This window comes from Onychomys torridus, chromosome 23 (assembly GCF_903995425.1).
Source record: "Onychomys torridus chromosome 23, mOncTor1.1, whole genome shotgun sequence".
Lineage (NCBI taxonomy): Eukaryota > Metazoa > Chordata > Mammalia > Rodentia > Cricetidae > Onychomys > Onychomys torridus.
In genome coordinates, this window is record NC_050465.1 from 9,023,981 (window position 1) to 9,036,708 (window position 12,728).

The 12,728-nt window shown below is 47.8% G+C and overlaps 1 protein-coding gene across 1 annotated transcript in view; it reads right to left on the minus strand.

Moving 5' to 3' along the window:
• Positions 1 to 12,728, minus strand: part of Pask (PAS domain containing serine/threonine kinase) — a 37,607-nt gene that overhangs the window by 11,534 nt on the left and 13,345 nt on the right. The window contains exons 7-12 of the mRNA XM_036173389.1: positions 10,659 to 10,919; positions 8,791 to 8,959; positions 7,720 to 7,873; positions 3,687 to 5,161; positions 3,413 to 3,594; positions 2,872 to 3,039 (exon numbers count right to left, since the gene is read on the minus strand). Of these exons, the coding sequence (XP_036029282.1) occupies positions 2,872 to 3,039; positions 3,413 to 3,594; positions 3,687 to 5,161; positions 7,720 to 7,873; positions 8,791 to 8,959; positions 10,659 to 10,919 (2,409 nt within the window). The remainder of the gene's footprint in view (positions 1 to 2,871; positions 3,040 to 3,412; positions 3,595 to 3,686; positions 5,162 to 7,719; positions 7,874 to 8,790; positions 8,960 to 10,658; positions 10,920 to 12,728) is intronic.

Sequence of the window (12,728 nt, forward strand, 5' to 3'; positions counted from 1 at the left end):
CACTGAAGTTATCAAACACTGTTGAAAGAAATTAAACATGTAAATGGGAAGACATCCCTGTTAATGGAGCAGAAGAAGATTACTGATACGGCAAGCGTTAAGCTACACATTGCTAGGACAACCCAGCTAGTTTTCTTGTAGAAACGGACAAGGGGATCCAAACCTCTTATGACATTGCAAGAGTCAAGACAGTCTTGAAAAAGAACAACCAAGTTGGATCAACATTTTCCAATTTTATAACTTACTATAAGCTGTAATCATCAAAACAGTATGGCTTAAAGAAACAAACCCACACCACAGCCAGTTTTGACATGGGTACCAAAGAATAGTCTTAATAGTGCTGGTATTAACATCCAATAGAGAAACTGAGGCTGGGGAGATGACTCAGTGGTTTAAATGCCTGACACACAAGTATGAGGACCACAGTTCAGAACTTCATCTCATAACCCATGTACATGGCAGGTGGACACGGTGGCCTGCCCAGCTCTCATTAGATGAAGACAAGGGATCCCAGCGTTAGCTGACTAGCTAGACTAGCTATATGGGCAAACACTGGATTCAACTGAAAGGCCCTGCCTCAGTAAGGTGGAGAGTGATTCAGAGTCACAACATCAAACCTGGACCTCCATACTGTATGCATACACATGAGCATGCATAAAATATACAGGCATGTATACCACATATACATGTGCAAAAATAAAATAAAATGAATCTATCCCTCAAATAAATCTATGAAATGAGTCCATCAAATCTTCAGGATACCAAGTGAACAGGGAATCATCAATTTTAGGGCTGGCAAGATGGCTCAGCAGGTAAAGATGCTTGCTGCCAAGCCAGGTAACCTGAGTTCAAGCCCTGGACCTCAGATAGCAGAAGTAGAAAACCAACTCATCCAAGTTGTCCTCTGGCCTCCACATTCACTGTGTAGAATGCACTTATAGATATACATACACCATGCATGTACATACATACAACAATAATTCAATTTAAAAATTTTTTGAGACAGGTCTCTTTATGTAGACCAGACTAGCCACATTCATAGAAATCCACCTGCCTCTGCCTCCTGAGTGCTGGGATTAAAGACATGTGACACCATGCTTGGTCTATAATCAACAATTTTTAAATAAAAATAAATACAACAAAGCCGGCAATGCATTCAAAGATATTATACATAACCAAGGATGGAATCCAGGAGCATAAGAAAATTCATTAGTAGGCCAGGCGGTAGTGGCGCACACCTTTAATCCCAGCACTCAAGAGGCAGAGCCAGAACCAGGTGGATCTCAGGCACCAAAGCTACACAGAGAACCCCTATCTTGAAAAACAAAACAAAACAAAAAAGAAAATCCATTAGTGTTAACATTATATTAATAAAGGAAACAGTACAATCATGCCACTAAGTGCTGGAAAGACATCATTCAAAAGCTGACCACCCAAACTCAATTTTTTAAATGATTGCTTTCCTGTTGCTTATTGTTCTGCCTGCGTGTATGTCAGTGTAAGGGTACTGGGTCCTCTGGAACTGGAGTTACAGACAGTTGTGAGCTGCCATATGGGTGCTGGGAATTAAACTTTGGTCCTCTGGAAGAGTGGCCAGTGGTCCTAACCACTGAGCCGTGTCTCCGTGTCTCCAGACCCTCAAACTCATTCTTAAAAAGAGAAAAATTCAGGGACCAGTGAGATGGCTCAGTGGGTAAAGGTGCCTGCCAATAAGCCTGACCACCTGAATTTGATTACCAGAATCCATATGGTAGAAGAGAACCAACTCCTGTGTTTGCTGACCTCGTGCATGCGTATACACACACACACTCAAATAAATGATTAAAAAAAATTACCCAGCCGGGTGGGCTAATAATAAAATACGATGTCTTCAAATGAAATGTGCTCACTGGGAAGTGAAAGGCACCACAGGGACAAACTGAAAGGAAGCCAAGGGACCAGTGGCACAACTGTCAAGTAACACTGCTCTGGGGAGTGACAGGAAGGAAGAAGGATGAAAAATGAACCAAAGAAGGACAAGACAAAACTGCCATGCTATGGGAGGGGAAAAAATCCTAAAACATCCTCTGAAAAAATTCCTAGAACCAGAAAGAATATCAAACAGCCACCTCAGACACGGATCTTTGGTGCATTCCAGCAACAAGTGATAAGAAAGGACTCTGTGGCAGTACTCCAGGGCCCTCCAGGATCTGGCTAGTGGTATATGCCTGGGGAACCTGACAGGGTTCATACCAACATGTGGGTACTGCTTCTGAGTGGGATGGTTGGTATTAAAATCACAAAATGCCAGTGGGATTTGGGATCAAAGGATGGTGAGTTCTAAGGCTTGGATAGAAGAGGAAAGCATAGGAATGGCCCTAATGACTGGGTGGGAGGCCAGCTGGATGAATCAGTGTACCTAAAAAAAATGCCTGGCACCCAAGAGGCATGAAGTACAAACCCAGCTAAGAGCTATCATAAGAAATCTTGGGTAGACCCTGAGTGTGTTTGTTAGCGATCTTGCTTCTTTGTTTGGTGGAGATCTATTTTTCCACTTGAGCAGAGGAGGTCTTAAGTTTAGTTTTAAAAGCAAGTTTGCATGTCCATGAGTCATCAGCCACGTGGACAATAGAAGAATAGTCTAAGCCCCGTGTTCAGAAGAGGGGAGGTGTAAACACAGAACAAGGCTGGCCAGGGCCCAAGAGCCTGCAAGAAAGCAAGATCTGAATGAAGTGAAACTCAACAGGGCTATTTCTGGAGTTAAGGGAGTACTGCAGAAGCTTCCTCCTAGATCCGGAAAGCACCCGTACCCTGGTCCCTCCTCCTCCTTTACAAGTTTCAGCGTTATAGACAGGGACCTCCAATAGGGCCATCCCCACATGACCCAGGCACCTCTTTGTTGTGCTCCTTCTCCACTGCAGTCCACACAAAGCCAAAGGCCCCACTTCCAAGTGGGCTGATGGTGCAATACTTTTGGGAGTACTCGCCCTCACAGGCCGCCAGGCCCTCCAGCTCTGCAGGTATTGGAGATTCCTCAAACCAAGGTTTGGCTCTAAGCACCTGTGGAGACAAAGAGAGGTCTGGGAGATCACAAGCACCTCATCTCCATCAGCACAGCACCTGCATTCATCATGCTGTTCTTATCTCCTGTGCTCACAGGGGCCTGGTCTGAAAATCTTCCATGGAGCCCTCTGGCAGTGTCCACCCACCAACCCAAACTGGTTTATGTCTAAATGCATCTACACCCCACTGCACAAGGTATATATTCATTTAAAGCCCTACATTTGCTTTAGACTTACACAGGTACTAGAAGACAATGTTAAAAAGCAACAGACCCTCCACCCCTTCCAGCCAAAAGGGCAGCGATGCCACCTGGAGAACCTGCAGCACAGTAGAAAGTGAACAGAGGAGTGAGCTGACCACCGATACCAACCTCTCCAAAGCTGGATCCAGAGAGGTCAGGCATGGAGTGGGTAGAGCTAGGCAGGCTGGCAAGGAGCAGGCGGGTTCGGGTGGCTGAGTCCCGGTGGCTGTGTAAGAGGTCCTTCACCAGCCAGCAGCAGAACAGGGTTGCAGAGCCCTGGAGCTCCACGCGCTTCACTTCAAACTGTATACCTGAAGGGCAGGGAGGTGAGGAAGTATAGAATCCCTCCAATGACCTCACTTAACATTGCTATGATTTAAAAAGCCTCTTCCCCAAAACATACTCAGTCGTAAGCCATCGCGGTGGTAGCAGCTTCCAGAGTAGACGCCCTCCTGGATCTCCGGCTGCAGGCTGGAGACCCCAGGTGCCACAGGAGTGGAAGTGATCTGGGCACTCAGCCTGGGCTTCTCTGTGGATAGGCACATACCATCAGAACCAGGATCTGGTATGGGAGGGCCACAGCCTGGGCTTGCTATGTCACTAGATTCACAGTGTTCAGAGGAGACCAAAGAAATGTCATACAGTTCTGCTCGATCATGTCCTGCGCCCATCTCCTGTAACTGTCTGCCTTCGCCAAGGTCAAAATAGGTGCCAGTCAGGAGCAACATCTCTCGGTCACCTAGAATATCTGAACTCTGCCTGTGCAGAACACCCACATCTAAATCTGAGCCCACCACTGAAGGAGAAGGTGTCTCGCTCAGTTCAGATGTGGTACAGGAACAATGTGAGGGAGTTCTGTCTGTCTGGTCATTGAGAAAGAGCTCCCTGAGGTTCCAGGAGTAAGAATTCACATCAGTCTCCTGGGTTTCCACTGCCTCTAGGACACCAGGGAGGTCGGTGGCCAGAGCATAGCAGGCTGAAGAGCTGCCTAAGTGGCTAGCATGCAGGTCTCGGCCTCCCAGGTCACAGAAGGACACAGGGGAAGTGAAAGGAGGATGTGCTGCTGGGACAAGCTCCACACAGGAGATGCCCAGAGTTCCCCCAAAGTTGGACTTGGACAACTGCTCCTTAATCAAGCAAGTCTGCAGCTCTTCTCGGTCATTTCTCACTCCTGACCACGGTTCATCCAGAGTGGGTGTCCCAAGCAAGACACATGCCATTCCAGAGGGGCTGGGAGCCAAGTCCTGGCCTGGCTGCTGTAAGAGCCACTCGCTCCTATACTGTGGGCAGTGTGTCAGGAAGCCCCCTCCTGCTAGTTGCCCTGTGGCGTGGGGCTCAGGCATGGTGGCATCGGCCCAGGGGTTAGGACTGCTGGGACTGCTGACGCCCATCAGTTCCAGCTGAGCTTCCTGATGCAGACTACACACGTCCATGCTGCTGCTCCTGTCCTTAGCTGGGACCAGAGGCTCAGAATCTTCGCATGAAGCAAACAGTTTTGCATCCTTTGGTTTGGACCTGCTTTCTTCTAACAGACCCTTCCTGTAGCTCTCTGCTGTTGAAGGATTCTCCTTCCCCATGACATTGACATGCTGGCCTGCAGGTAATAACTTCTCATCGTGGATTGGCAGGCTTCCTTTCGTGGTGTCTTGCTGGGCCTTGGGCAATAACCATTTCCTGTGAGTTAGTGGGCTTTCTTCTGAGATATTTTTCTGAATCTCAGACAATAAATGTTCATTAAGGACTGGAGGGGATACTTCTGGAGTGTCTGGCTGGTTCTGAGACAGTAACTGTCCACCATGAGCTAGCAGGTTTCTCTTTGGAATGCTTTGATGGTCTGTGGGCAATGAATGCTCACCATAAACTGGGTTGGTGTCCACCCTGGAGACAGGAATTTGGATGATAGTCACTAGTGGCAATGAGAGATCACACTGACTCTCCCTCTATGAGAGACAAGTGCAATGCATTCAGCATGATAAAGTTAGAACAGAAAGTCTCTCAATTTTGTAACTAAGCTAAAAAATAAAATATCTACTCTTAAACATTCTTCATAATAAATCTACATTTACCAAGGATGAATCAAAGATAACTACTGAAATGCATTTCAGAGTGTTTAATAAACTCCATGAGGTTTACTGGCCATACTGTAGGAACAAGATCATGTCCCCAGTCTACTGGTTGTCCTAGCAAGTATGACCTGTGACCTTTCTAAAATCTCAGAGCCTGTCTGTCAGGGTTTGGGGTGGAAAGGGGAGCAGGTGTGGCTGACTCTCAACACCATCCAACACCTAGGTGCACAGAGACTGGGGAGGCAGCTCAGAAAAGGCTGGCAGAGTAATGCATACAGGAGGCTGAGGTGAGGAGCAAGGAGACCAGAGGGAGGAGCAGGGAGGATGGGAGGATGGGAGGAGGAGGATGGGAGGAGGAGGATGGGAGGAGGAGGGTGGGAGGAGGAGGGTGGGAGGAGGAGGGTGGGAGGAGGAGGTGAAGGCCCTCTGACACAGCAGGCAAGGGCGAGCACATGCAGTGTGAAGAAGCTGCAGACGTAGCGAGGAAGCCGCTATGCAGTCCAGGCAGGATGACTGACCATCACCAGCCCATCCTTTATCCACAGCTTACTATACTAGTGTCTGCTCACACCAACCAGGACTAAGGTCAAACACCTGGTCGTCGGGACATATATACTATGTGGTCTTGGAATGGGGGTCCCCACAATTGTATGGCAGAAGTCCATAAAAATAGGGGGGAAAGCCCCTTAGAGGATAGTGCCACAGTGGAAGTTGTGGGTCGAGTTCTAAAAGCAAAGTCTTCCTGGAGAAGCAGGAATGAGAGGAAGGTCTGCAAAGAGACCAAACAAGAAAGCAAGAAAGCATTCTATCTACCCACCACTCCCTTCCCTCTCTGTCCATTTCTCCCAAGTCACAGGGTACATCTAGCACTCTCCAGGAACAGCTTACAGGGTCATTCTGAGGATGAAGGCATGGGAATGCACACCAGAAGTGCCTCATTAAGACCTTGCCAAGAGGCCTGGACAAGGTATTCACCCTCTTAGACTCTCCAAATGCTGGTGGTTCCCAGGATTTGTTTTCCTGTCTACTGTCACACCTGCTCCCCTTTCTACCCCAGGCCCTGACAGACAGGCTCTGAGATTTTAGAAAGGTCACAGGTCATACTTGCTAGGACAACCAGTAGCCTGGGGACATGATCTTGTCCCTACAGTATGGCCAGTAAACTTCTGCATTGCAGGGGCCAAGGGAAGGCCACCAATGGCTTCTCGCCAGCTCAGCAATGGTTTGACCATTAATATTGTGCTAGCACCAAGTTTGAGGGTGGGGGGGTTCTGTGTTGGAGACCTAGAATCCCTGATTTTAGCATGACAGCGACCTGCCAGCTGCCCTGGCAGCCAAGCATCACCTGTCACTGATTCTGGCCATGATGGAGAGGTGCACAGAAAGGTTTTCAAGTGATGCTTCAGAGCTAGGAAGCCCTTCTCTAGTCCCAGCAGTGGAAGTTCACTTAAGGCAGCTGGGCCTTGTATCCAGGCTGCTCCAGGAACCTCAGGGCCTCCTGCCCAGGACCACCAAGGGCGGCTTCTAGACAGCCAAGAGCACACTTACTGGCCAAGTTTGTTCTATTCTGTTTGAGCCCCGGGCCTACCGTGAGCAACTTCCTCAGCTTCAGCATCTACTCCTCAGAACACACTTCCCTCACTCCCTTCCTGACAAGTCCTGACTTTTCATACTTCTTACCATGCCAGCTCACCTTCCGGAGTAGTGCATTGTATCTCTGGAGGATGAGACCTTAAGTCTTCTACAAGTTTGTGGAGTAAGGAAATGAGTGAACAAATAGATGGATGAATGAATCTCTGTAGAAACTAACTACACTTTACATGTGATGGATGCTACTCGAGCTCTTACAATATCAGTATCTAAAGAAGTCCATGAATAATGAGTGAGTCTCTGATTCCACCCAGAGTAATCCCATCTTGCAACCAAGTACCATGATGTGTTCTGTGTCAGACTGCAGCAGAGCAAACTCATCATCAGACACATTAAAATGCTATGGTGACAGACAAATGAATTTTTATTCCTACCTTTCAAAGTTTTCCAATATAAACTCCCTTTACTCAAAATGAATAACGTTGTTTAAAAGTATATAAAGAAAATGGTTTCAAATGACTTTCAAGATTCTAAAGTTGTATCTTTCATCTTTCTTGACCTCTCCACAAGCCTACTTCCTTGTCCACAGGTGAGAATAACATCATGGGTGCTCTCTCACAGGGGTTGTACGGACTCAGTCAAGTAACAGGAAAAGGCACCAGCCTGTATAGACAGAGCGGGTGGCCAGTACACATCAGTCATCACTGTCATTATTACCCATGAGCTGGGTATTACCTACTGGTGTTTGGTAACCTTGCCACCCCCCACCAAAGCACTTACCCCAGGGAAGACTGAGGTAAGTAAGAAGGAAGTGTCTGGCACCCAGCTTCCAACGGCGTCTGAGTCCTAAGGGAGACTTGTGCTCCTGCCAGCTTCAAGGTCTCATCTTGTGTCAGCACGGGGTCATGGGCCAGCACCACATCTACCCTGGGATCTAACAGCAAAATCAAAAGCTCTGTGTTAAAGCACACCTGCACCTGCATGGAAACCTCAGCTACTCAGACAGCCTACACTAAGTAAGTTCGGTTAGCACTGACCCTCATATTTGCTCTTGTTCCATCACTTGTCCCCTCCCTAGAAGATCAGAAGTCTTCCCACTCCACATCACCTGGACTCACAGGCCTCAGCGCTGCCACAAACCCCCATGTGATCAGACACTGGCTTTGCAGGGTGTCGGCAAGTCCCACACCCTCCCAGCATCCTGAGACAAAGGGGATCTTTTGGGACAGCAAGCTGACTGCTTACACTGTCTCTACAAACCAGTCACTGAAGACCTTAAACTACTGGGATAAACACCACAGGTATGTAACATAATTCATAAATAAATATGATATGCTATAACAACTCAATCTTATACTACATGAAACTACATAAATGTACTGTTATTATTTGGCAGGCAGGGGTTCCTGGAGGCAGCTTTTTGTTCCCAGACAGGGTCTTTCTATGTATTCTAGGCTGGCCTCAAATAACTGCAACCCTACAACTTAGGATTACAAGTATGGCTACTACACCTGGCTTGGTTATAAATTCTCTTTAAATGCACAAGACTTGGGCCAACTATTTCTGTCTCAAACATAGGCACAAATGGTTCAGTCCCTAATTGTCTTCTAGACGCTAACACAGTTGTAAAAAACTACCCACAGCTGTCCCATCTCCAGGGAAAGGAGAACAAGAGGCCTGGACAAGACAGAGCCTCAAACTAGGACAAGCCTCCCACTACTCTGCCCACCTTTGAGCTTCCAGAGAGCTCACCAATGGCTTCTGCGCTGTTCATATCTGTCACAGAAGCCACCAGCCTGTAAGGGGCCAGGCAGCCACAGAAGCACTGTGGTGGAGGAGGCTGTGCCTTACCCTGGGCCCCACTGGACAGTTCCCAGTCCTGCTGGGCATCGGAGCTCATCTCCCCAGGCCCACTCGTACTGCCAATGTCCAGGCAGTTGACAAGATCTGGCAGCTGTACAGAACTGTCATATGCAGGGTCCATGTAGTGGTAGAAACCAGGAATCAGGAAAGTGATGTTCTAGGGAGCAAAGCAGGGACATTTCAGAATCTAAGAGGATTCATTCTAACCCACTGAACTCATCCTCCTGGGAAAAAACAAAAATATCAGCAATATGAACAGTTCAGCCCTCAGAGTGGGAAAGATCTTGGGTCACATGCATTTCGCTGATCTACAGACCCTCTGACATTTGACACATAATGCACAATTTCTTTCTTTCTTTCTTTTCTTTTCTTTTTTTTTTTTTTTTTTTTAAATCAAGAAGGCAAACAACACAGAAAGGCAAGTTATACCAATACCCACATGTCCTCCAAGCAGACATCTGGCCTGTGACCTCACATTCTCTGCTCTAGGTAGAGCAGAGACCCTGTATTTGCCAAGCTAACATTTTAGAGCGATTGGTCCAAGAACATTGATGTGTACCCATCAGGGGCCAAATTACCACAGTAAGATCTGCTCACTCAGATGCTGCTTTTGAAGCTGTATGCAGCCTCCATCCTGGACAGCTGCCTGTGAGGGCCAAGCATCTATACTTACAAGACTCTAAGAGTCTCCATGCCTGTAATACTCCTCCAGAAAGCCATTATCCAGGGAGTATGCTAGCTGCTTTTTAATCAAGAAAACTCAACTAAACTTTAGGTTAGTTACTCTTTAAGGTTTTACTGAACAGCAGAATAACCTCTTTTTAGAGCCTCATAGGAGAATACTCTAATCACCTGTCACACACATTCTAGTATCAGCCAGTAGAAATGACAAAGGAGACAGAGGCCCCTGCCCTGCAGGCAGTCCCCAGGTGATCAAGGTGCTGAGTAAAGACGGAAGCACCTGCACCCAGGAACCAGGTGAGCTTGGTGGGCATTCAACAGGTGTCAACAGCAGGGGAGGGATAGGCAGATGCCAAAAGTGGCAGGAGTGGAGGCTTCCCAAGGCTGCTCCGCCATCCCGCTCTAGCATATGGGAGGCATGTGCCCTCCCAGTGGGCTCAGAACACTGCTGGAATCCATCTCCTAACTAAGAAGTTAAGGGAGCTGTGAGGCATGGCTTCTGGGGCTAAGGTGAGACTTATGAGGCAGGAAGCTCACATGGATGTTCCAAACAGCATCCAAGCCAAGAATCTGAGCTCTCAGGGCCTCAGGATTCCACACTCAGCTAGTGGGTTGTCCCAGCTGGAACAAAATGGACTTTCCCATTAAGCCTGGCCTAACAGGCTGATTCATGACTCAAGTGTGTTTCATTGTCTATGGAGACTTGTGCAGAGCCATGAGACTGCACCCTATACAGGTCTGGGCGAAAATAAAAGGGAAGGAAGTTAAGGCCAATGGCCTGTCTCCTGGTAAGACATCTATCTACCCAAGCCCAACCCCAACCTCAGGAAAAGAGGTTACAGAACCCATTCTCCTCCATTGCCCACCACCAACCATGCTCAGGATGTGTGAACTAGCAGTATCCACAGTGTGATCAAAACCTGGTTCAAAGGCCAGACCGGAGCCAGCTGAATGGGAACAGAGATCCCAAGCAGAGGACCCACATCCTTCTCTGGAATGATCCTGGACACAGTTCAAGAGTGGCCACTGATGTGGGGCTCAGGAATATGAGCTGGTTGGTTGTAAATAGGATGAGCATAGACTGTAAGCTTTACAGCCAATCAGGTACAGGTCCCATGAACATGTACAACAGTTTCCTCAGAGTACTGCGGATCTGGGAAACTAGGCAAGCCTACCTTGCCCAGGAGCTCAGTCTTCCCATAACCAAACAACCTTAGTGCAAAGCTGTGGTTGACACCATAAATTGTGCCATCAGGCAGGAGGGTGATGAGGCCACTGATGGTGCAGAACACCCACACAGATGCCTGGTAACCTGGTTCAGAAGCAGCCTCACTGTCAGCTACAGCCTTTCCACTGGGCTTGGATTTCAACTTCAGACTCAGAGGGAAGGTGGTACCATCTCTGGCTCTCCCAACGGACCTTTGAATCTTGAGACTCTGAAAGACAGGGCAGCCCCATTTCAGTACTACAGAAGTACTATGTAAACAGAATCCTGAGCTGTCATGTTTCAGATCCAAGCTCCACTCACACATCGGTGCTAGGAATATCCCTCATCCATGCTGCTACCCTTGACTATCCTCTAGCTCCTCCCTGTCCAAAGAAATCTAAACCGTGGGAACAGCAGCAGCAGGCTTGGAGGACTCAGAGTCCAGAACAAATGCATGAGAGGATGAGAGGACCAAGGTACAAGCCAATGAGGGGACTGGACCTAGCCTCATCCCAAGCAGGCATTTGTGCCAAACTACAGCATGCTGGTATACAGAGGCTGCATCCTTCTCCTCAGCTCCAAGTCTGGAAGGGAAAGAGCTGTCATGTTTCTCCAGAACCTCTTAGTCTCAGCGAATGTATAGTCCATCTATGAGAGTAGCTGTGATGATTAGGGTCACCATAACAGAATCTAGAACCACCTTCAAGACAGGCCTCTGGGTATGTGTAGGGGAGTTATCTTGATTGCATTGATTAAGGTGTGAAGACCCGCCCTCTGTGGGCGGCACCATTCCCTAGCTGGGATCCTGGACTGTACAAGTAGAGAAAAGGGGCTGAGCAGCAGCATGGTCACTACTCTCTGCTTCCTGACTGTAGAAGCAACGTGACAGCCGCCTCATACTCCTGCTGCCTTGGACAGTCTCTTTCAACTGTAAGCAAAATAAACCCTCTTTCTCAAGCTGCTTTTGTCAGAGTATTCCTTTTTCATTGTAACAGGAAAGCAACTAAGACAGCAGTCACAGTTGCAAACCCTGTCTTCTGTCCCTCCATCCTAGAGTCATTGCTTTCCTGCTGTCACTGTCCACTGAGGGAACCATTTACCTTCTCTGCTCCTCCCCCATCATACAAGCAAATCCTTACATTATATACTATCTACTTCAATTATAGTATATAATGGAAGGCATGCAATTTTCCAATGAAGACTTTGAATATAGCCAGGCATGGTGGTGTACACTGTAATCCTCACACTTGAATGGCAGATAGATGGATGCCTGTGAGTCTGAGGCCAGTCTGTCTACATAGAGAGTTCCAGGACAGTGAGGACTACACAAAGAAAGCTTGTCTCAAATAAAATAAACTAAAAAACAGACCTGACTAGTGCAGTGTTCCTAACCAGGATGCATCAGGTTTCGGGTGAGGACCTAGACCTTGGCTTTCTTTTCCACTGTTTCAGGGCCTACCCTGGAAGACATGAAAAGTTAGGGACTATGTTGGAGGTCTGGTGGCTTATCTATCCTGTCCTGAGCATAGTAAGTACCCAGTCTATGAGCCCTGAACAATGGTCTAAATGAGAATACAAAACCCATCTACCTCGGAGGCAGGAGCTGACCAGGACCCACCTCTGCCAATCTCACTTGACCCCAAGACCCATGAACCCATCAATGCGAAGGGACATAGACTTCCCCTTGTATAGGTTCCATCTGAGGAGATGGTGAGTTGTTCTGGGCTGAGAACATTCTTACATGTGTCTTCTCCTGCCATCTCCAGGACACCGGCCTCAGGAAGTTCGAAGACTGCCTGTGAGCTGGTCAATAGCAGTTTTGTTGTACAGGACTCTACATACAGTACTGCCACTAGCCAATGCCCTGCCAGTCTGTCCATCTATGAGAGTAGCTGTTGGCTACTTCTTCAGAGTAGAATAGAAAATGCAGAGGACAAGACAACTCTGTGAGTTCAAGGCCAACCTGGTCTACAGAATGAGTTGCAGGACAGCCAAGACTACACAGAGAAACCTTGTCTCAAAAAACAAAACAAAACAA